The sequence below is a fragment of the Hemitrygon akajei genome, chromosome 5 (genome assembly GCF_048418815.1).
Source record: "Hemitrygon akajei chromosome 5, sHemAka1.3, whole genome shotgun sequence".
Classification (NCBI taxonomy): domain Eukaryota; kingdom Metazoa; phylum Chordata; class Chondrichthyes; order Myliobatiformes; family Dasyatidae; genus Hemitrygon; species Hemitrygon akajei.
In genome coordinates, this window is record NC_133128.1 from 171,524,605 (window position 1) to 171,549,935 (window position 25,331).

Below are 25,331 nucleotides of genomic sequence, written 5' to 3' on the forward strand. Positions count from 1 at the left end.
ACCTGGCTTTGGATTGACAAGCAGACAAAGGGAAAGTTCCCGCTTCCCATTCAATGGTAAAGAATTTTTATTTCGTCCTTGCATCGTTAGCTTTTGAAATCATCTCATTATTAACAAAAAAATTAAAAGCCACGTTCCAGTTGTAGGAATTGGAGGGAAAAATGATAATTTATAAAAACAACTTTGGTTAGTAAAGCTAGCAAATGCATATTTTTGCAGGGTATCTGTTTGGTCTGCGATCTAATGATTCAGAAATATACATAACAAAAAATATAAACTTCAGCTGTAACAAGTGTTTCCAGATTAATTCTGTGACATTCTAACACAGGGAGGATGATTGCTCACAGCATGGACAGTGCACTAAAAATTATGTATTAGAAAGCACTGAATTGTTCCCTGGCTATGTCTTTGTGAATCTTGCCTGGGACTATTTAAGGATTGGAAATTACTTTGTAAATTAAATTTGAATTTAATGCCATTCATTGATCTAACTTTTTGAATTTTGTCTGCATCAAGCCTGAACTTGAATATTTGATAAATTTTTAGAATAAATTTGTAGTTGTTCAATGCACTAAAGGGATATGCTTATTATGTTCCTGCCTCCCAAATTGAAAATTATTTTCCTATTTAAAATGATATGGTATTTATGCCACAGGCATAAGTCATTCTTGTCACTTTATGACTTAGCTGAAGTACTTCCCCAAACTGCAATCTAAGTTGATCGTCAAATTTAAACTTGCCTAATATTCAACTATTAAAACATTCAAGTCAATAGGACTTCAATGACTAGGCAAACTATTAGCAGTGATCTCTATTTTTGCCGGTTACAAACACCAAAGTACCTGTATATTTTCTTTACCTCAGAAATCTTCATCTTAATTTATCCCTAGTCATTACTTTTTCTGATAAGTTAATCTGGTACTTTTCCTACTTTACAGGAAAATCTTCGCCTGTTCAGTGCAAATCCACAAGCTGATGAATGGAAGGTGTACACTAAGACAATTGACCACATCGTTTTAGATGGATTCTACATTGCTATTAAATCCTTCCTCCAGTATCTAATTGAATGCACAGAAAGTTCGCCAAAATCATCACCACAGTTTGAAGTGCAGCTGGTTCTTAGTGGCTGTGAATTGTCATTCAGTCCTCCTTTAGATCTGGAAATGAGCAATAATTTCTATGATCTCATGGAAGAGTTGATAAATGATGCTTACAAAATGGCCTCTGAAATGCAAAGAGTGGCAATACATTTCAATACTGAAACCTATCAGGTAACTATATTTCTCTGTTAATTTCAGTTATAACAACAAAATGTGTACCCATGAACTTAAGAACACAGGAATCCCTAATATGCTGTTAAAGAAAATACACTGACAGATAATTCTTTTACATATTCAGCTGGGCACTGAAGAAGTGAAGCAATTATCTGTCAAAGATAAATCTTGGTCAAGGATATGTGGATGGTGATGCAGGCGCAATCATTTGTATTTTACACTTTGGAGAAATCCTGACATTCGTTCAGAGTTCATCCTGTTGACCAAATTGATTTAAGAGAGTTCTGGTCAGGTCTTTGACGTGAAATATTAAGACCATTTCCTTTTCCATCGTTGTTGCCTGAGCTGCTGTGTGTCTCTAGCATTTTCTGTGTTTGTTTGGAGATAGAGTCAAAGTAACAGGCCCTTCTCCCCCATGAGCCTGCACAGCCCAATTGTGTTGGTGACAAATTACCCAACCAACCTGTTCATATTTGGAATGGAGAGGGAAACAGGAGCTCCCAGAGGAAACTCGTGTTTTCATAGGGAAGACATGCAGACTCATTTCCGGTGGAATGGAGCCTAGTTCACAGGTGCTGAAACCACTATGTACCACCCCATACCTGTTTATGTTACACACTTTCAACATTTGCATTTTTGATTACTTTATTAAAAAAGGAATGAAATATGCAGCCACTTTATCCATGACAGTAAACAAATGGCTCTTATTAATGCCCTAATGTAACCTTAAAGGAGTCTGGTACACGGATGCTGAACATTGTAGTGACTTCTTTTGAAACTGACAAGATAAGCAGATCATGCAGTGTTTCTGACGATCACAAGATGAGAAGTAGCAAGATTTTGTATTTTTGTAGATATAGCTTCAACGTAGCAGGAAAGAGAATTTGCAAATCAAATTTATCACTGAAGTAGAAGAGGAGGTGTCAGAATATTTGAGTTAATTTTTTTAGGTAATTTGTAGAAGAGGCAGAGAAGTTCAAAAAGGAATTCTGGAGTTTATGGCCCTAATAATTGGAAAACCCTGCTGTTCCTTTTGCAGAAAGTTAGTCTGAGGATGACCAGATGGCTGAAACTAAAGGAGCACTGATAATTTGGAGAGCTGGAGAACTTACACAAATATGAAGGATTTTAAGGAAAAAAAGGATGAGAACTTCAAAAATTGAGGAGTTAATTAAACACAAGCCAATATATGTTCATAAATGCTGGCTTTGTGGGTGGCAGTTTGAGCTGATACACAAGTAGCAGAGAGATTGTGTCCTCAGTTTTATAGGGGCTTAAGCAAGGAGCTTTGACCAGTAGAGCACTGGAGCAATAAAATCCAGAGGGCATAGGAGAGTACAAGGCAATGAAAGCATGAAGGAAAATTGATGAATAGTTGACACAGAAGGATATGGGACCACTTCATTCAGGTGAGAAATGGAGAGATCAGTGGCTGGATAACTTACTGAGTGCCAGATACCCATTATGGTTGAAATGCCCATCCTTCTCAAGTTATGTTGAGAGTTCTTTCTCTTTAGAGGAATAGGTAGTGACCATTCCTAATGGATAAAGATGTATATTTTGTATTTAATTAATTAATTAATGCCATAACAGAGGGGTTTCCGGTAAGATGGCCGAGCACTAGGTCTCTGGGTCCAAACAAAAGTGTAATTGTTCGTCCTTTGTGTCTTTTTCCTGATCACAACACGCTGCTAGATAGTAAGGACATCAAATTCAGCAGGTCTACCCCACCAGCAGGTTGCTGGATGGCACTGGAGCTGGAGCTGGACTTGCTGCACACTGTGTTGCAGGCTGCATCAGCCACCCAGGTGGTACATGACCCAACTAACAGTAGAAATAACGGGTTTGGATGTTTTTCATGTGATCACAAGACCCTGTTGGGCATTGGTAATGTAGAGTACTGAGAGTCAGATTAATTGGTTCATTGACAAAGCTGAGGGCGGGGGAGCTGTGTTGCCTTGAATGGTCCTCATGCTTCCAGTTCACCTGTTGCAGTCGCCAGCAAAGGAGACGTGGGATCGGGTTGTGTGCTGCTGGATTCTGTGCTGGGTTGCAGGCTGCCCCCACACCCCCGTCAGTGCTGTCCCCACCCCCACCCCCCCTGTCAGTGCCGGCCCCCCCACCCCCATCAGTGCTGTCCCCCACCCCGCTGTCAGTGCCTCCCCCCACCCCCCGTCAGTGCTGTCCCCACCCCCACACCCCAGGTCAGTGCCGGCCCCCCCCACCCCCATCAGTGCCGGCCCCCCCACCCCCATCAGTGCTGTCCCCCACCCCCTGTCAGTGCCTCCCCCCACCCCCCATCAGTGCTGTCCCCACCCCCACACCCCCTGTCAGTGCCTCCCCCCACCCCCCATCAGTGCCGGCCCCCCCACCCCCATCAGTGCTGTCCCCCACCCCGCTGTCAGTGCCTCCCCCCACCCCCCGTCAGTGCTGTCCCCACCCCCACACCCCCGGTCAGTGCCGGCCCCCCCACCCCCATCAGTGCTGTCCCCCACCCCCTGTCAGTGCCTCCCCCCACCCCCCATCAGTGCTGTCCCCACCCCCACACCCCCTGTCAGTGCCTCCCCCCACCCCCCATCAGTGCCGGCCCCCCTACCCCCATCAGTGCTGTCCCCCACCCCCCTGTCAGTGCCTCCCCCCACCCCCACACCCCCTGTCAGTGCCGGCCCCCCCACCCCCATCAGTGCCTCCCCCCACCCCCCATCAGTGCTGTCCCCACCCCCACACCCCCTGTCAGTGCCAGCCCCCACACCCCCGGTCAGTGCCGGCCCCCCCACCCCCCATCAGTGCTGTCCCCCCACCCTCATCAGTGTTGTCCCCCCACCCCCCCCATCAGTGCTGCCTCTAGTGTTCACTCTGTGGAAGGCAACCTGGATTGTGTGCGTTTCTGGTTGTACATGTGTGAAATGAAGAACTGCTGTGGCTTGTTCTTGCAGAAACATAGCTCCGGGATAATATCTATGCCCCATCAATCACACTCAGGGACTTGGACTATATTATATTTTTAAATATATTTTTTATAACTGTGCTATGTTTTGTAACTTCAAACCATTAAACTATTTCAAAGGAATTCACAGGAGTCCTGGAGTGCAGATGTTTACTTTAAGTGAGACATGCATGTATCATGTTTGTGTGTGTGTATATATATATATATATATATATATATATATGTGTGTGTGTGTGTGTGTGTATATAAACTTCAACTCAATAGAGAATGCATCTCAACTATATACAAGTATACTATATTATATAGCTACAATATACAGACATCCACAGTATAGTAGATTTTAAGATGTTCCATTTAGGCCTAAAGATTTAATCACTGAGGAGGATTTCTTACTCTTGAGGCATAATGTTTTTCTTGACAAGGGAGGTCACTCTGGTTGACAGGTGAGACTGGCTGTGAGAACAATCTCAGGCTCAGGGACCTCTACTGTGATAGTTGTAGGAGTTGATTTTGAGACTGCAAAAAGTGGTTCTGACAGCTCTAGATACCTTTCTTCTAGTTTGTGCATCTTGATCTAGGGAAGGTGCATTTACTTCACTGGAGTATTCTCTTATTAATTGTTCTGTTGCTCCCTTTACGAACTGATCTCTCTTGGTTTTCTCATCCACAGCATCATCTGGTGAATCTTCTGTTTTCGTATCTCAATTAACCACTTTCTTTTTGGCCTTCCATTCTTCCAGCTGAGCTTTAGTCTTTGCATCTACTTTTACAAGAAACTTTTTGTCTCCCATTTGAAGTTCATGCAATGACCTTAATGAACACAGAGTAGATTCTGGTTCTTTATAGCCACGAAAGCCGAATGCTTGCAACTTTCCTGAAGCTCCTTGAATGCTTTTACAGCTTAAAACCAAGGTGACTTTCAGAACTAATTGCCTGATTAAAATATCAGAAGCTTTCTCAGATATGTTGCCTACAAAAGCTATTATAGTTGGACCACTGCTTTCATCACATTTATGATTTCTCTGAGCAGCATGGTCCTTCCTTGGTCCACTATGCTTTCCAACCAGAGGCATAGAGGTTGGCATCAATACCTCTTTGTCCTCTGGGCAATGGTTCATGGTGTACAGCATGTAGACAGTTGTGCACATCCAGTACCTTTTCAAGTTTGCTTTCAGTTGACTCTATTGTGGGGAATGTGGCTTGCAAATGGTGGATGGATCTTCAATCAAGTTGCATTTGTCTCAGCCAATCACATCGCTACAATGCTGGTCCTCCTGTTCTTACCGCATACAAGCCCAATTTGGCTTGTTGGTTGTTGTATTTCACTGTTACAAATGTCACTCCCACAGGAGTTATCTTTTCTCCATTATAAGTTTTTAGTTGGATATCTGCAGGCTTCAGTACAGTTTCTTTGAAAAGCCATTCAAACTCATTTTGTGGAATGACTGAAACAGCGAAACCAGTGTCCAATTGCATTTTAATTAATTTGCCGTTCTGCTCTGGTGTAAACCATTTTGCTTGTCTATGACGAAGGGTCTCGGCCCGAAACGTCGACAGTGCTTCTCCCTATAGATGCTGCCTGGCCTGCTGCGTTCCACCAGCGTTTTGTGTGCTTTGCTTGAATTTCCAGCATCTGCAGATTTCCTCATGTTTGCTTGTCTATTGCTAGTTTTCACATTGTAAATCTCAAGGCTACACTGTCCAGTGTCATTCTTATCATTATCAGATTTTTTTAATCAACAGCATGCAGATTAGTGCTCTTTTTGAAACTGCAATTTGACATTTTAGCTTTTTCTCCCCCGCCCCCCCCGAGCAGTCCATTTTTTTGTCTGCCTAATATTGTATGTGTCTTACTTTGTTACATTTTCTACAAGTTTCACCTTTAAACCTGTATTTGTTTGGTGAATGTGAGCCCCTGCCACAGTGGTAACACAATTTGTTTGGCCAGGCCAGTATTCTGTTCAGATGTTGGAAATTTGTTCACGCTCACAGACTGTGTCTCTGTCTGTGGTTTCCATCGAAACAATGATTTCAACTGCCCTTTTAAATGTAAGCTGTGGTCCAATTAGGAGACATTTTTGAATGCTTCCTTGTAAGATTCCACAAACTAAATAATCTCTCGTCATTAAGACCATCATTGAATTGACAGTGCTGAGGTTACTTCTTCAATTCAACCATGTCCACTGAAATGGACTCCCTTTCCTTTTGATTCCACTTACGAAACCTAAAGTGTTCTGCAATCAATGGCTTTGGTTCTAAATGTTCCTGCATTACTTTGACAATAGCAGCGAAGCTAATTTTGGATGGAGCAGTTAAACTTCAGAGCAAACTGTATGCTTTTAAACCCAAAAATTGGTACTTGTTTCTTATTGGCTATTTAATTTGCTTCAAAATATTGCTCAATTAGCTTAGTATACATGAGCCAGTTGCCTATTGTATAATGAATGAATGTGTTGATCCTTCCAATGTATCCAGCCACTTCTGATTTGTTTTTATGGTTATGATTGTTGTCACTCTTTACAAACCTGTGAATTCTTTCATTTACTACCCATTTTAACTCGACATTCTCTGCACTTACTGAGACGTGTTTTTAAAAGTTCGAATGGCTCGGCAGCTGTCTTGGGTTCTTTTTTTTTTAAAAAAAACAACCTCCTTGCCAATGTTATGTTTTGTAACTTTGAACCATTAATCTAATTCAAAGGAAGACTTGGGAGTCCAGCAATGCAGGTCTAACTTTGTGTTTACTTTAAGCAAGGCATGCATGCATCATGCGGTAGTGTGATGACATATGCAATTCACGTATTTATACATGTAACCCGTAGTGAATTATTTAAATGAACAATAATGTTGAATCAACCTATTATATACAGTGGCATGCAAAAGTTTGGGCACCCTGGTCAAAATTTCTGTTACTGTGAATAGCTAAGCGAGTAAAAGATGACCTGATCTCCAAAAGTCATAAGGTTAAAGATGAAACATTCTTTTCAACATTTTAAGCAAGATTAGTGTACTATTTTTGTTTTGTACAATTTTAGAGTGGAAAAAAAGGGAAGGAGCACCATGCAAAAGTTTGGGCACCCCAAGAGATTTGAGCTCTTGGATAACTTTTACCAAGGTCTCAGACCTTAATTAGCTTGTTAGGGCTATGACTTGTTCACAGTCATCATTAGGAAAGGCCAGGTGATGCAAATTTCAAAGCTTTATAAATAACCTGATTCCTCAAACCTTGTCCCAACAATCAGCAGCCATGGGCTCCTCTGAGCAGCTGTCTAGCACTCTGAAAATTAAAATGTGATGCCCACAAAGCAGGAGAAGGCTATAAGAAGATAGCAAAGCGTTTTCAGGTAGCCGTTTCCTCAGTTCGTAATGTAATTAAGAAATGGCAGTTAACAGGAACGGTGGAAGTCAAGTTCAGGTGTGAAGACCAAGAAGACTTGTTCATCAGTCACTGAAGGTGAATGAGCAAGTGCAGCAGGCAGTGAAGAAGGCTAACGGAATATTGGCCTTTATTACAAAGGGAATTGAGTACAAGAGCAAGGAAATCCTTTTGCATTTGTACAGGGCCCTGGTGAGACCACACCTGGAGAATTGTGTACAGTTTTGGTTTCCAGGGTTAAGGAAGGACATCCTGGCTATAGAGGAAGTGCAGCGTAGATTCACGAGGTTCATTCCTGAGATGTCCGGACTGTCTTACGCAGAGAGGTTAGAGAGATTGGGCTTGTACACACTGGAATTAAGGAGATTGAGAGGGGATCTGATTGAAACATATAAGATTATTAAGGGATTGGACAAGATAGAGGCAGGAAATATGTTCCAGATGCTGGGAGAGTCCAGTACCAGAGGGCATGGTTTGAGAATAAGGGGTAGGTTATTTAGGACAGAGCTAAGGAAAAACTTCTTCTCCCAGAGAGTTGTGGGGGTCTGGAATGCACTGCCTCGGAAGGTAGTGGAGGCCAATTCTCTGGATGCTTTCAAGAAGGAGCTAGATAGGTATCTTATGGATAGGGAAATCAAGGGATATGGGGACAAGGCAGGAACCGGGCATTGATAGTAGATGATCAGCCATGATCTCAGAATGGCGGTGCAGGCTCGAAGGGCCGAATGGTCTACTTCTGCACCTATTGTCTATTAAAACTTTCCGTGAGAACTGCTCGTAGGATTGCTAGAAAGGCAAATCAAAACCCCCGTTTGACTGCAAAAGACCTTCAAGAAGATTTAGCAGACTCTGGAGTGGTGGTGCACTCTTCTACTGTGCAGTGACACCTGCACAAATGTGACCTTCATGGAAGAAAACCTTTCCTGCATCCTCACCACAAAATTCAGCGTCATAAGTTTGCAAAGGGACATCTAAACAAGCCTGATGCATTTTGGTAACAAGTCCTGTAGACTGAAGTTAAAATAGGACTTCTTGTACGCAATGAGCAAAGGTATGTTTGGAGAAAAAAGGGTGCAGAATTTCATAAAAAGAACACCCCTCCAGCTGTTAAGCATGGGGGTGGATCGATCATGCTTTGGACTTGTGTTGCAGCCAGTGGCACGGGGAACATTTCACTGGTAGAGGGAAGAATGAATTCAATTAAATACTAGCAAATTCTGGAAGCAAACATTACATTGTCTTTAAAAAAAATAAAAGCTGAAGATGAAAAGAGGATGGCTTCTACAACAGGATTATGATCCTAAACACACCTCAAAATCCACAATGGACTACCTCAAGAGGTGCAAACTGAAGGTTTTGCCATGGCTTCACAGTCCTCCGACCTAAACATCATTGAAAATCTGTGAATAGACCTCAAAAGAGAAGTGCATGCGAGACGGCCCAAGAATCTCACAGAACTAGAAGCCTTTTGCAAGGAAGAATGGGTGAAAATCCCCCAAACAAGAATTGAAAGACTATTAGCTGGCTGCAGAAAGCATTTACAAGCTGTGATACTTGCCAAAGGGGGTGTTACTAAGTACTGGCCATGCAGGGTGCCCAAAATTTTGATTTGGGCCATTTTCCTTCTTTGTTATTTTGAAACTGTAAAAGATGGAAATAAAAAAAGTAATCTTGCTTAAAATTTTAAAGAAATGTGTCATCTCTAATTTTATGCCTTTTCGAAATCAGGTCATCTTTTACTTAGCTATTCACAATAACAGAAATTTTGACCAGGGGTGCCCAAACTTTTGCATACCGCTGTATATATATACACAAGATTACTCAAACATTTCTTAAATACTAAGTACACATCACTGTGTTTTACTGCTATCATAATTATATGTGCTATGTGTGCAGTGTGTGACTATTGGTACTATGTATTGCATCTTGGTCCCAGCAGAATGCCATTTCATTTGACTGTATACCTGTGCATGGTTGAATGACAATTAAAGAGATTACCTAATTGGAACTAGTTTGTAAATTGATTTTGTAGGAGTTGCAATAGAATAGGTACGTGATAGTAAATTTATTTCCAAGCATTTTATGCCAATTGACAACCAGCAGCACCTTTTCTGTACAGATTCTTTTTGGTTTTTTTAAACCATAGATGGCATAAAAAGAAAATCTGATGATAATGTGTAATGAAATTCTAATGGAATGTTAATGGAAATTCTAGCATCTGTGTTTTGACTACAAGACATAGGAGCAGAATTAGGCCTTTTGGCACATCAGGTCTCTTCCGCTATGCCATCATGGCTGATTTATTATCCTGCTCAACCCCATTCTCCTGCCTTCTCCCCCTAACTTTTGACAGCCTGGCTCATCAAGAACGTATCAGCCTCCGCTTTAAATATATCCAAAGACTTGACCTGCACAGCTGTCTGTGGCAATGAATTCCACAGATTTTCCACCCTTAGCTAAGAAATTCCTCCTCATATCTGTTCTAAATGGACATCCTTCTATTCTGAGGCTATGCCCTCTGATCCTCGACTCTCCCACTATAGGAAACATCCTCTCCACATCCACTGTAGGCTTTTCAATATTCAAGTCTGAATTTTCCCTGAATCCACTGGGGGGAAAAAAGGAAGAATAGGCCGATTATTCAACTTTAAAACCTTTATTGTGTGGGTCCAGAATTCTGGATTAGCAAAGCGAAGTTTATGTATGCATGGATTAAAGTGCAGAAGCAGAGATATTGACACTGCATAATACTTAGACAAAGGGAGAAATTTCAGATGCAGGTACCGTTTTGAGGATGCATCTGAATACAGGGGACTAGTTTAGCAGACTAGAAATGAGCAATACTATCTTTGTTCAAAAAGGAGAAGCAGGTGATTACAAATTGAAAAACCTAACCACATTACACAAAAAGAATTAACGGAATCTCTGCTTGCAAGCAGGTTAGAAGGGTGTTGCATTTGTACAGACTGAAATAAATAATGCCCATTATCTTTTGATTTAGTGATCTATGCCAGATGATATATGCTGTGTTAGCTTGATTATTCAAAATCTATATTTAACCAGTTAAGGTAATTAAGGCTAGTTGTCACATTGGTAGTTGGCTTGAAGTGGAGTATATGATGCACACTGTGCTCTTTTCCAGGATTGTTCCTGTTTCAGTTACAAATAAATGTTGAATTTCAAAGTGGTTACTTTTTTTTTAGATTGTGCCAAGTTCATGAAGTTCAAATGAGGCATCCAAGGTCTAAGTCTTGATTCAGTGGTAAAAGAAATTCATTATCCATAAATATAATACAACTTTAAGAAAATTAGCCACACGATAGGGTCTTTTAAGAGACTCCTGGATGGCTGCATGGAGCTTAGGAAAATAGAGGGCTATGGGTAAAGCCCTAGGTAGTTCTAAGGTAGAGACATGTTCAGCACAGCTTTATTGTGCTGCAGGTTTTCTATGTTTCTATTTACTCAAGTTAGCTCTTTGAAAGTGTAATTGAAGATCTCTGAGAGTTAATTGATTTCTAAACAAAGACATTTGAGGCCAACAAAGTTGTATGTAGGGTAGATTGCCAAATCAGGGCCTCAGGGATTTTGCTGCAGTTCCCTTATTCATGATTGGGCTGCACCTGGTACGTAGTTGCACCACAGTGACAACATTAGAACCAAAGTATGGGTTGTTGTGAGCAGTAGGTGATTTCAGATTTTATTGTGAGGCTACTGACATCGGAGAGGGTTATGAGAAGATTCACAAGAATGATTCCAGGAATGATGAGGTTTACCGTATGAGGAACGTCTAGCAGCTCTTGGGCTGTATTCCCTGGAGTTCAGGAGAATGAGATGGGATCTCATAGAAACATTCCGAATGTTAAACGGCCTGAAAAGATTAAATATGGCAAAGTTCTTTCACCTGGTAGGGGAATCCAGGACAAGAGGGCACGACTTCAGGATTGAAGGATGTCCATTTAGAACTGAGATGCGGAAAAATTACTTTAGTCAGAGGGTGGTAAATCTGTGGAATTTGTGGAGGCCAAGTCATTGGGTGCATTTAAGGCAGAGATAGGTTCTTGATTAGCCAGAGCATCAAAGGGTATGGGGAGAAGGCAGGGGAATGATGGGCTGAATGGCTTATCTTATGGTATGAAGTGCCTTTGGTGCAGTAGCCATCTGTTCATGGTTAACAGTTCACAACACTTTGTAAGGCATCCCAAAGAAACACAAAACAGTACTTCTAAAACTCCCACTTGCTGCTTGTTACCTGTTCCACTGCTGGCGTTGAAGGTCTTCCATTTCTGGCAGTGTTCAGCGCTTCCTTCATTATGTCAGTAGTTTCCTCTTGCTTTTCACTACCGTCAAACATGCAAGTCCTGGGCGGAGAGTCAGGAATACTGTTGCACTCAGATGTAGAAGGATTCTTCATTGCCGTTTCTGTAACAATTTTCTTTTACCAGTCAGGGTTGTTAGCCCTGAGTTGAACCCCCAGACTTGGAAGTTTGGTGGACTGCTCTTAGTTTGGCCTCTACTCTTTGATCTGTTTGGCATGGTTGACCTTACCAAAAGCTAAAGCGTAAAGCCCTAACTCTAGTCAACATAGCTCTCCAGGTCTCTAAGGCACACAAGCCTCCACTACAGCAAAATTGTGGTCCTCTTGGAGGTAAAACTCCTAACTTCGTCATCCATGTTCATAGGCAAAGGAAGATGTTACTATCAAGCTTTGAGTTTCAATGGCATTGAACACAATTTTATTTATAGCTGATCAATGGAAACTAAATTTATCATGTATTCTTGTTGTAGAAAGATTGTTCAATGTTTGGTAAATATTTCATTACATTTATCTGATATTTAACTTGTGAAGCTTCTTAACGTAGAACAGTACAGCACAGTACAGGCTCTTCAGCCCACAATGTTGTGCCGACCCTCAAACCCTGCCTCCCATATAACCCCCTACCTTAAATTCCTCCATATACCTGTCTAGTAGTCTCTTAAACTTCACTAGTGTATCTGCCTCCACCATTGACTCAGGCAGTGCATTCCATGCACCAACCACTCTCTGAGTGAAAAACCTTCCTCTAATATCCCCCTTGAACTTCCCTCCCCTTACCTTAAAGCCATGTCCTCTTGTACTGAGCAGTGGTGCCCTGGGGAAGAGGCACTGGCTGTCCACTCTGTCTATTCCTCTTAATATCTTGTACACCTCTATCATGTCTCCTCTCATCCTCCTTCTCTCCAAAGAGTAAAGCCCTAGCTCCCTTAATGTCTGATCATAATCCATACTCTCTAAACCAGGCAGCATCCTGGTAAATCTCCTCTGTACCCTTTCCAATGCTTCCACATCCTTCCTATACCGAGGCGACCAGAAATGAACACAGTACTCCAAATGTGGCCTAACTAGAGTTTTATAGAGCTGCATCATTACATCGCGTCTCTTAAACTCTATCCCTCGACTTATGAAAGCTAACAACCCATAAGCTTTCTTAACTACCCTATCTACCCGTGAGGCAACTTTCAGGGATCTGTGGACATGTACCCCCAGATCCCTCTGCTCCTCCACACTACCAAGTATCCTGCCATTTACTTTATACTCTGCCTTGGAGTTTGTCCTTCCAAAGTGTACCACCTCACACTTCTCCGGGTTGAACTCCATCTGCCACTTCTCAGCCCACTTCTGCATCCTATCAATGTCTCTCTGCAATCTTTGACAATCCTCTACACTATCTACAACACCACCAACCTTTGTGTCATCTGCAAACTTGCCAACCCACCCTTCTAACCCCACATCCAGGTCGTTAATAAAAATCACAAAAAGTAGAGGTCCCAGAACAGATCCTTGTGGGACACCACTAGTCCCAACCCTCCAATCTGAATGTACTCTCTCCACCACAACCGTCTGCCTTCTGCAGGCAAGCCAATTCTGAATCCACCTGGCCAAACTTCCCTGGATCCCATACCTTCTGACTTTCTGAATAAGCCTACTGTGTGGAACCTTGTCAAATGCCTTACTAAAATCCATGTAGATCACATCCACTGCACTGCCCTCATCTATATGCCTGGTCACCTCTTGATTGATGAACTCAATGATTGATGAACTTTCAGAAACGTTGCATAGCATGGCTCAGAAAGAAACTTCCCTTTTCACATTGTCGCAAAAGTTTGATTATATTTAATTTTTTTTCTTGCAGCATGAATTGAACAAAATGAGTGATCTGACCGAGATGCGTCGAAGGATCATGGACAGAGTGAAAAGTCTTATTGACAAAGCAAAAGAATACAAATCTTTATTTAACAGATACAGTTATCTGTGGATGAATGATAAAACAGAATTCATAAGGCATTTTGATCGCTCTCTTTCTTCTGAGGAACTGAAGATTCAAGCAGACTATGGATTACCAAAATGTCCTCCACAGCTGGATCAGTATAGGGAACAGGTGGGACAACTCAACTAAACAAATGATGATCCCAAGAAGGAAGTAGTTATGGATGGCCTGATCCAAAGTGGAGAAATAACTTCTAAATTCTCTCAAATGGAGCATGGTATATTTCATTAAGGGAATCAAAATGTAACAGATGAAGCTTAAATGGGAGATTAAAGCATAAAAATAATACAGTGACTTGCCTATTTACTAGGACTGATGATAATTAAAGATGAGGAAAGCTATTCAGTTCTTTATCATTAATTCGTAATACCCTTTGAGATTCTAATGTTACACAGTCAGTGTGCTGTTGAAGAACATACTGAAATGAATGTAAAATATTAATTTCCAACTGGTAGCATTTTCCACACAGTAATTATCTTTGTCTTACAAACACAGACGTTTCTGATGTACAGCTGAAGCTAAAAGTAGGTAATTGTTAGACTCGTGACCGACAGTACTTTTTCAACATTCTTGAGATTGTCAAAGCTACCAGGAGGTTGTGTCGGAGCCTCCTGGTAAGCAGTCAGGAAACATCAGGCTCCGATGTGCTGAGTTTTCTCTTCCAACTTAGACATCCTCTGAGTGTGTGTAGTCTGACTGGAGTTGGTTATCTGTGTCATCTCTTCAACCCGTATCCAGTTGCCATTCTTCATGCATGACCCTTATAAAGTTCACCAGTATTAGTGAGTATAAGAAGCAATGTCTAGCCCCATTAACTTGCAGAATTCAGATGTTTATTGCTGGCACTGATTCAAAACCAGTGGAAATTCTTTTACTGTTGACTTTGACTTTTGAACTTTTAAAAATATTGGTAGATTCAAATTAATATGACTTAAAATGTCAATGAACTCGCTATTCTGGATGTAATTCTATCTTTTATCTTCCTCTTCTTTCATTATCATTGTCTACAATATACGAGGGGCGATTGATAAGTTCGTGGCCTAAGGTAAAAGGAGATGAGTTATACAGCTCTCGTTACATGCACCTGCAGTTCAACTCTGAGTGATTATGAAGAAAGCTTGAAGTTAATAACTCATCTCCTTCTACCTTAGGCCACGAACTTATTAATCACCCCTGCTGTGGACCACTTCTACAAAGAAGGTATCCATCTGTGTGCTCCACGGCCGCTGGACTAAGTGTGTACATGGAGGAGGGGACTATGTTGAAAAATAAATTTGCTAGGTTTTCTAAAATTGACTCTGTCTCCCTTAGACCACAAACTTATCAGTCACCCCTTGTACTTCTCAGTGCTGGTCCTTTCTTCAATATACACTCAATGGCCACTTTATTAGGTAGCTCCTGTACCTAAAAAAAAAAAGCTAGCCATTGAGTGTATGTTTGTGGTCTTCAGCTGCTGTAGCCCATCCCCTTCAAGCTTTGAAGTGTACTGTACCTAGTAAAGTGGCTACTGAGTGCAGTCTGTTGTATTTTCTGTTCATACAGTGGAGCTGGATGTTGAAGGAGTGGCCTCTTCTACAGTGGGAGACCAGCACTGATTGAGTGGGTGAATATTGTTATGTGGAACACTTTCACTGTTCCACATCTTCACTGATCTTGTCCTTCACCTTGTACCCTGTTTCTAAGAGCCAGTGTGTAAGCTAAAGAAACAGTATTTCATCATTTTGATTAGTATGTTGCAGCCTTCCAGACACTGACTGTGTAATATTAGGATCTTTATAAGTACTTTGGGGGTTGAATTCTTCAGCAATCCTTTCACCTATGTCATCATCCCTTCTACTGCTGAATCTCTATTGCCTTCCGACCTGTTTAAGGCTCTCCCTTCTCTCCTGCCCTTTGCGTTTCTTGACCTGTTGTAACTTGATTTTGAATTGGCACTGTATAAATTGGTATGTATGACTATTTTGTACTACTATGTAAAGTTGTAACTGATTTAATCTAAGCAATCATAATTGTACAGATTTTCAGCTTTGATAAATGTAGTTTAAAAACTCATCTGATCAGGCCTTTCCTTCAATTTTAAAACGATGGAAACATCTGAAAGACATACCCAGTTTGAATCACAAGGAATTATCGTCAGTTACATGTTGACTAGCAATGCACGTGCCTAAATGAAAGAGAATGAATGCTTTTACCACAGCAACATTAGCTGTAGCTGAGAGAAAATCTTAAACAAGGTCTTAAATTTATAACAGTTGCCATGCATTATTAATATGCATAACTTAAGTGTACAATTCATTAATTAATATTTTTTGTGTTTATAGTACAGAGTTACACAACCAAATATTTAAAGCCTTTTTAATCTGTCATGTTGTTCAGTAAGCCTAAACCACTCTAAAGATCACTGTTTTTAAACATCGTCGGATAATTATACTGGGATTTGATATTTTTCTGAGACACTGCTTGGGGGGGATGTAATTAAAGGAAAATACTGTGCAAACTGGAAATCTGTAAGAACATATTTTTCTCTCTCTAGATCGGTTTCTATGAAACATTATATATCCAAGTTAATGCACTTAAAGATATCCATAGCTTTGGATGGTTTCAAGTATGTATTAAGCCCTTCAAATCATCTTTGTTAAGTACAATAAAAAGATGGAGCTGGATGTTGAAGGAGCATCTTCTGAACCATGTGATTAACAGGTAAAAAAAAATTGTGCAACTCCCAAAGGTATAATTTTGTCCCAATTAAAAATATCAATATAGGTAAGACAATACAGAAGAGAACTACAATTTCTGACTTATTTAAACCAAGATTACTGTCAATATTAGAGCTCTAACTTTCATCATAATTTTATTTAGTCTATCATATTTCTTGGTAACATTGATTTTACTTCATGGGTGTTGTCAAAGCATTTTTATGACAATTTCCATTTTGTTTTTAATGCCCTTGAATAGATTATATCTCAAGTCCAGGTCTATTTTTCCTTTAACTCAGTCATGGCACTGAAGTCTCTATAACAACAGTTACAAACGGGGTATCCTTCAAGTGTTCATGATTAACTGTTCTACTTTACCTCCTACTAGTTTTTAACATGTTTGATTATTCCCACCTTCTTCTGAGCCTCTATTGTTCAGGTTATTTAGGAGTTTTTTATGGTCTCAGTTCTCTGGATCTGATTGCACCCAGTACAAATTCAGTAGTGGTTTCTCTTTCACTCAGGCACTCTTGCCTCCAGAGATCCTCAAGGCTGTGTTCCTGGCAGCCTTGTCTATTCGCTGTCAAGGGATGACATCGAGCACACTGTAAAACAGCCTGAGGTAGATTTTGGATATTGTTAGTGTTACAAGACACAAAATTCAAGCTGGGATATTTATTATCACCCTAACAGTAAGAGACTCTCTGCGTTATGTTTGTATCGTACAAAAATTATCAGTCTGTGTTGGTAGAGCAGCGTCTGTTGTGGCTGTAGAGGCCCACACGGGAGTGACAGTCTCAGGTGCAGCGACTGCACTTGAAGGCGCTGTCCTCCGGTGTTGTCTTGGTGCTGTTTTTTCGGTGAGTGCCTTTTAACATAATTGTAGATAAATTGCATTAAACTGCTTCCTCTTTTTGGGAAAAAAAAACACATGAAAATACTTTCAGCAGTATACACTGCACACTACAAACTGTCTGTTTACTGACTTCCTAAATCAGTTTGATCTTCTCAGACGTGTCCTTGTTTCTGACATTGTACCTGTTCATTACCGAGGAAAGTGCAGCTTCTTGACCCAACTCACTGCTATTGTGACTCTTGACAGTAGTTCACTCTGTGTTGATGTCTGGAGTAGATTTATTGCCTTGAATTACTTCAGTATCTACAGGTAGATCTCTTTGCTATTATCTGATCTACATGAACATTTCTGACGTGATTTATGATACAAATTAAATATCTTCTTGGGCTACAGATTTAGATAAGTTCACCAAGGTCCCATTGCTCATTGGCCTGATCACTCTAACTCTCTCAGAAAGTCATAATTGCTTTTATTTTTCCTTGAAATGTGGCATTTTGCTTCAATTACTGCTCTCTCCTCACTGCGTTAGGCTGTACCAAGCTCAATTGTGTGTGTAAATGACAATTCATTAACAGCTTCACTGGAGTAAGACCAGTAGTAGAGTGTGGAGTTGTATGGTATTTAATCAGGAAGTTAGTGGATAATTCATTATGAAGCTAGAATAACCTTGCCACACTTATTCAAGATTTTTTTTTAGCTATATGCCCCGCTGGAAGCAGGGAGACAAGTATATGAAAAATCAATATACTGGTGCCTGACTTAGTATTACCCGACACAGATTTATTATGACAATTTTGGTCCACCAGTCAGAAAACCGGACTACAGTCTTTAAAGAGACTTGTGCTGTGCACTGTTGTTCTGAATTTCCTTTGTTCTTGTTACCAGGAAGCACTGTGCTCAGGCTGAAATTGACTTTTCACTTCTAATTTCAGGTGATTTGTATGGTAGTCTCAGCAGGCATTATTTTGAACAACAGACCTGCCAAATAAAAATTTTCAAGCATGTTAATCGGTATCTCCTTTCATAATGTGTCCATGAGGGTACTTACAGTACCTGTAGCATTACTTGCATTGCATCAGTCCATTTCAAAACTTGACCTGTAAATCTTAAAAATAACCTTATTCCTTATTGAGTTGGATGATTGAAACTGCTTGTCCATTTTACCTCCTTCCCGCTAGGTAAAATAATCCCGGCCTATCCTATCTCTCTCCATTACTAAAATCCTTCAATCTGTACAACACCTTGTGAGTTTCCTTTGCACTCTCTTCAGCACATCCTTTCTGCAGTGTGATGACTAGAACTGCACACAATACTCTAAGTGTGGGGTCTATCCAGCATTTTCTTAAGTTTCACTGTAACGTCCCGACTTTTATCTTCTATGTCATGACCTGTCTAGGCAAACACACCAATAGCTTTCTTCACCCACCCTAACTATCTGGACTTGAATCCCTAAATCTCTCCGATTTTCAACATTTCTTTACATCTTAGTATATTCTACCATTATTAGACTGTATTTCTGGCTGACATATGGCATGGAAATCAGTTGTACTGTGTTTAACATATGATCCAAAAACACTTCAGTTAAAATTATGAGTCTTAAGTGTGACAAAGTAATCATTCAGTTTCTATCAGTTTTTGAATACTTGTCTCAATTTTAGAACCTGCCATTATTTTGTATTGGTACTTTCTACCAACACCCCAACTAACGCTGCAAATGAGGTACTTGTAGTTTTTAAGGGGCTACTAAGTTAGTGAGTTTATGAAAGTTTCAAGCTAATGCAGTTCTTTTATGATCCCTCACCGCAGCATCCAAATCCTGTACATCTTTAGTGCTGTTTTACAGCTCTAGATTATTATTAGGTACGAGCAACATCTTCCATTATCTGTAAAATGTGAGTGTTTCATTGCTTTGTTGCACGCTCCATAAGTGAGGCTTGCATTCAGCCGCAGAAAACAAGCGGCAACTGCAAAAGGAGAGACTGACCAACCAGGAGACCCAACCACTAACCACAGGCACTACTTAGTCTTGTCCATGCTGCACCAGAAGGTGTGCATCCCAGATTGGCTCCTATAGACACCTGAGGACCCACCAATGGACAACCCCTTAGGAGTACATCATACATGAATCTAGTGCTCACACTACAACTGCTAAGTGAGACTTCCTTGTTCTTAACCTGTATTTTCTTTTTCCACCAAAAGGTTGTTGCTGTACTCAAGCCTCCAGTGTCACTTTTGTACTCTGTACGTAGCATGTTCCAGACTTAAACTGACTCCCTGGCTTCTGTACCTTTAAAACTGACTGCTGCATCTATAAATTCTATAAGCAAAACAAGCAAATGAAGCTGTCTGAAGTTCTGCCTGTCTTCCTTCGGTCAGATGCTTAACACTGCACAAATGAACTCACTGAGTTCATTATCAAGAGATTCTTCATGGCAACTATTTTTTTTTGCCATTTTCATTTGTCACATTGAGTTTTTGCAGAATCATTAGGGCAACTCAATTAATGACATGCTGCTAATTTTCTTATTGTTCTTAACTTTTCTGATCCTCAAAGCAATCATAATGCATCCTAAGTTGGACTTTGGACACTGCTGGAGTGCAGATATGTTCTTAAATAACAATTGCAGGATATAAGGCTTCGAACAAGTGTATTTATACTAATTCTGTTAATAAGACATACACTGTGGTAGATGATGTCACCATGTCCTCAGACCACATGACTCATTTACATTAAATACAAATATGTCATAAATAACTGGAGATGTTATTACCCAAAATTTAAAAAAGTTACATTTCCAACGTGGCCCAAATATAGAGATCAGAATTTTAAATCTTGTTAGCATTTAACATTTAACCTACTTTATTAATCAGGTTTTCTGCTTTTGGACTGGAAATGCATACCTGGTAATTTTAGACTAAAAATGCTGAGATATAGCATCAATCAAGATCAGCTGCTCCAGTTGGAAATGAGGTGCCTTTGAACCTGAAGTGCATATCTTTCATTAAAGATTTGTAGAGTGGCAGATTGACATGGATTTTGTTGGTATTTATCTAAGTAGAAATAAGTTTGGGATTTCCACACTTGCCTTTGCAGATGAGTTAATCACCAGTAATCAAGTGTGCTTCGTTGCTTCTCTCCAGATAGAGCTGTGGAGGTACCACATGTTTGTGCTGGGGAAATGGCTCTTATCTTGAACCAGTTTGATCTTGGCATAAGATATGCAAACTTATTCGTTTCACTAGGGTTGTGGAGCTCTAGGGAAGAGAGAAGGTTATATCAATGCTCAAATATTTAATTGTTTAATTGATTTTAAAAAAGTTTCCTAAAATTTATTAACTTCTATGTTCCTGCATTTAATAATAATTCAGAAACATTTTAAAAATCCCCGCATCTTTGTCAACTGGCAAAGCTAGAGGTTGAGTTTGCTAGCTTTCAAAGTGGTTTGAAATTTCACGACCAGGACTCCTCCATTGCACTGTTTCAGCTATTTGTAACCCCTAAATGGGCTCAGCCATAAAATGGGATCTGCCTTTTGCTGTTTTAATGTGTGGGCGATATGTTAGTTTTTTATGTGAGGGAGAGGTTTGGGGGTTTTGTTTCTTCTTTTGTTGGGGGGGGTTGGGGTGGGGGGATGTGGTTGATGTCTTTCAGCGACCACCATGGTTTTTGTTTGTTTCTTGGTTGTCTGGAGAAGACGAATCTCAGAGTTGCATACTGCGTACATACTTTGAGAATAAGTGAACCTGTGGAAATTGGTATAAAGCCACTGGACAGCAAAGGCGGCCTATTAATCTATCCAGGTTGTGGGAATAATGTCAAAAATGTTTATGTAAAGGCATTTGCCTCTGCAGAAGTGTTCACGTTGTGAATCACTTTTTACACTGTCTGGTTAGCTTGTGAGGAGCTCTCAAATTTGCCTTTTCTTTATTTCCCCACTATACAAGCAATAGGCCAGTCTGCCAACCAGAATGCGTGAGTTCTGTTCTTGAATTAATCCTCTCTCCATGCTAATACATAGTATTCCAAACCCATAAGCTTTTATCTTTTGCAACAAAAGACATCACAAATTGGTTTGGTGCAACCTGAACTGGTGTCCTCCAGAGAGCACGTCGATGTACATAGGCTCTATCCTGCGACTGCAATATTATTGAATGCTTGTACTGAAGAATTTTTGGCTTTGTCTTTCAGTGTCAAGCAATTGGTGAGCTTCATTGCTGTGACAGAGGAGGGCATTACAGTAAAGGTAAAGGATGGGGACAACGTTGGACTTTTTCAAGTCATGGCACACCTAATGGCAGTCCGAGACTGGGAACTGTCTGCAGAGCAAACTTTCACATCTCTGGGAGAAGCAGCAGAATTGCTGAAAACCTATGGACAGCAGATTCCTGAATGTGTTTATGCACATCTTGAGGTAAATAAACAAGAGCTAAGTGTCAATTAAAATTCATTTAATTTGTCTATTTATTTTACTACACTCTTCATATCCATAATTGTTTTAACTCTGGTCCACAGAGCTTTTTTTCCACCGACTTCAGTTTTATTAAAATCTAAATAATGAGTGTTAAGTGCATTTTGAAATTCCTGAAAGTCACAGATCTTGAGGACATTGAAAAGCCTTCCCAAGGTTTGAAATGTTTCATCACTATTTTCTTCAGAAAGAAATGCATAATGCAAGTGCAAAATAAATTAATCAGATAAAAATTATTTCTTGCCTAAGCCATCACATCAATGTGTAGCTAAAACATTTGCACAAATATAATTTAGCATGCTTGACTAATACATTCTGCATATTTTCATCTAAAATACTTTAGGAGCTGCCAGAAAAGTGGAAGAGACTTAAAAAGATTGCTTTAACTACAAAGCATGAAGTGGCACCTTTGCAGTCCAATGAAGTATCTGTTATCAGAAGGAAATGTGTACAGTTTGAGGTGAGATCAGCTTTAGCTCAGTGCTTTGAACCAAATGATTTCACAATTTTTGTTCTGTTAACAAGCTGGAGGTAAGCTCCAGTGAACCAAGAAATTGTAAACTCTATGAAATGGTGATGTCCAGAGATAACAATTATGTGTTTGACGGTTATAAATTCTAAATGGATCTGATAATGTAAACCCTGGTTTATAAAAAGGGAGTAGTTCTTCCTCCCCTTTCAATGTGAATTATTCTTAATCCGGTAGGCTATGAATCTCTCTTGGTAATTGGTTGCAGACCATATAGCCATTCTTTATTGACTTGCTTTGCAGTGGAATATGACTGTTCCTTTCATTTCAATGTTGCTGTAAACAAAATTCAGTATGTGTTAAATTACAGATATTTATAAAATATATGCTAGCAGTCTTGAAAATATTATTTTCAAAATTTGTTGTATTTGAAAATTGTAATAAGTGAATAAGTTGTGAATAACAATAATTAATTTGTGCAAATGTTCACCATTGTTTGCTTATTTTGTGGCAGGTATAATTGTGGCAAAGGGAGATATTTCTGTTTCTCCAAGTACCTAACAGTAATTTTTTCTTGGAAATCCTTTTGTAAATTAGTTTCTCTTTCTATGCTTTCCCTGCATTTATAGATTGCTAAATTCCACAGGCAAATAAGTGTCTGGTTTATCTGCAGACATTTGCAGAGGTGGCTCAACATGCCTATTGCTCTTCAGAACATTTTGGCAATCTTATTATCCCTTAGTGGTGTTTAGCGATTTTAATTAATAACAAGTCATGTGAAGTTTTAGATAATATGCATTTGCCTCCTCATAATTATCTTTGATCTAAGCTGAGGGAAGGAACTATAAATTCTAACAGAAAAGCCAAAATCCCTCTTGTGCCTGGATCTACATGTCACATCTTAATCTTGTATGAATCATGTTTTGTCCATGTGATGAAATCTTTTTGATGTGTTTCAGATGCAAAGTCAGTACAATGCCAGTTAATAAAGCTTTTGTTCCTTGCTGGGCAGAAGTACTACAGTCTTAGTGCCCTGTAAGATTAAAATTGGTGTCAGTAATTAATTGCCATGTGATGTTTTGCATTGGTTTCTGCTTACGCTATGATGCAAGTTATGTTGCAGGCATAATTCAATTTTGTATATGGTCCTGCAGGCAGTGAAATTATTTGCCCTAACAGCAGTGACAGAATTTAGTTGGGGGGGGCGGGTGGAGAGAGAATTTAAATTAGCTATGATTCATGCTAGCTTCCACTTCAGAACATGGTATTTTATGAATCCATCAATTTAACAGGTTTGCCCCAGGTGCCGTCCCTGAAGCTAGATGGTGCTATTTCCATATGCAAGATTAAATACATCCTAAAATTCGAAGATGCGCTCTCAAGAAATGAGGCCCTTATAAACATTATTTCTTTCCTTTGGGTTGGATGCTTTTGGTTTTAATGAAATGGATGTAACTTTACAGAGCGGCAAAATAACACATGGCAGAGCTTCTAAAAAGTTCATGCTTCATCAATATATATCCCTACTTGGACTGTTGCCGGGGGAGGATATTATTTGGGAGAGAAAGAGTACCAGCTAGGGTTTAGAAACTTACAGCTTCAGAGAGCACAGAATGAAAGGCAGTGCCGTTTAAAAAAGACAGTCATTACACAACTTAAAGGGAAGTTATTGAACAGATTGAATAATGTATTTGAATAATGAAAGAAATTATGCTTCCTGACAAATCAGACTGTGTATATATTCATGCAAAGCACTTTGTGAGCTATGAACAAGAAATCAAACCTGAATAGCAGACAGAATGAGTGACATTTTTATATTTTGAAAATATTAGATCCTTAGTTGTAGTTCTGTTGGGGTTCCAGCCTGATTGGTAGCAGGAGAACCTTCTTGCCAATGAGGCCACAGGAAGATAGGGAGATATATCTGGAGGTTAAGATTTCTAAACATATTGCTCATATACAACAACTATCGGCTGTAGAGCCAAACCTGTATTCATTGTCACAGTCATAGATACTGCACAGAAACAGACCCTTTCGACCGAGTCTTTGCAAGTAGAAGAGGAATGGTTCAAATTAGAAATAAAAAGTGTTGCTTGTAAAGTCCAACAGAGCAATTTGGCCAATCAAATTGTGATTGTTTGGGGACTGTAAAGTTACCCAGCATGTATGTGACTGTTAATGAGGATCCAGATCACTTTACAAGTTTTGTTTACGGAATTGATTTCTGTATCTTCCAGTCAGCTGGATCATTTCTATAAGTATACACAGTTGAATATGGGCAAAGTCAGGGCTATCCAATAAGTAATGCATAGATTAAGTTACCATTCCTGAATTCAGACTTGAACTTCTCTTCGTCCATTATGGATACAGTGTTGCAAGAGGTTGCCAGGTCTTTCTAGAACTTGGCCTCAATACCTCCTTGTGCAACTGGATTTCCGCAATTGTAGATAGACCCAGTCAGTTTGAATCGGTAAGAATATCTCCTCCACAATCTCCATCAGCACAGATGCACCACGAGGCTGTGTGCTTAGCCCCCTGCTCTATTCGCTTTACACATCTGACTGTGTGGTTAAGCACAGCTCCAATACCATGTTCAAATTTGCTGATGAGACCACTTTTGAAGGCTGAGTCAAAGTGGTGATGAATCAGCATATAGGAGGAAAATTGAAAATCTGCTTGAGTGGTGCCATAACAACTCAATATCAGCAAGACCAAGAATCTGGTTGTTGACTTAAGGAGAGGGAAACCAGAGGTCCATGAGCCAGTCCTCACTGGAGGATCAGAGGTGGAGAGGCTTAGCAACTTTAAATTCCTGAGTGTTACTATTTCAGAGGACCTGTCCTGGACCCAGCAGGTAAGTGCAATTACGAAGAAAGCACAACAATGTCTCTACTTCCTCAGGAGTTTGCAGAGATTTAGCATGACATCTAAAACTTTGA

General features: G+C 40.0%; 1 protein-coding gene across 1 annotated transcript in view; it reads left to right on the plus strand.

Annotated features, from left to right (window-relative positions):
• The window catches only part of dnah9l (dynein, axonemal, heavy polypeptide 9 like), a 276,890-nt gene that overhangs the window by 42,728 nt on the left and 208,831 nt on the right, over positions 1 to 25,331 (plus strand). Inside the window, 5 exon segments of the mRNA XM_073047202.1 lie at positions 939 to 1,271; positions 13,768 to 14,013; positions 16,436 to 16,602; positions 21,644 to 21,866; positions 22,267 to 22,383. Of these exon segments, the coding sequence (XP_072903303.1) occupies positions 939 to 1,271; positions 13,768 to 14,013; positions 16,436 to 16,602; positions 21,644 to 21,866; positions 22,267 to 22,383 (1,086 nt within the window).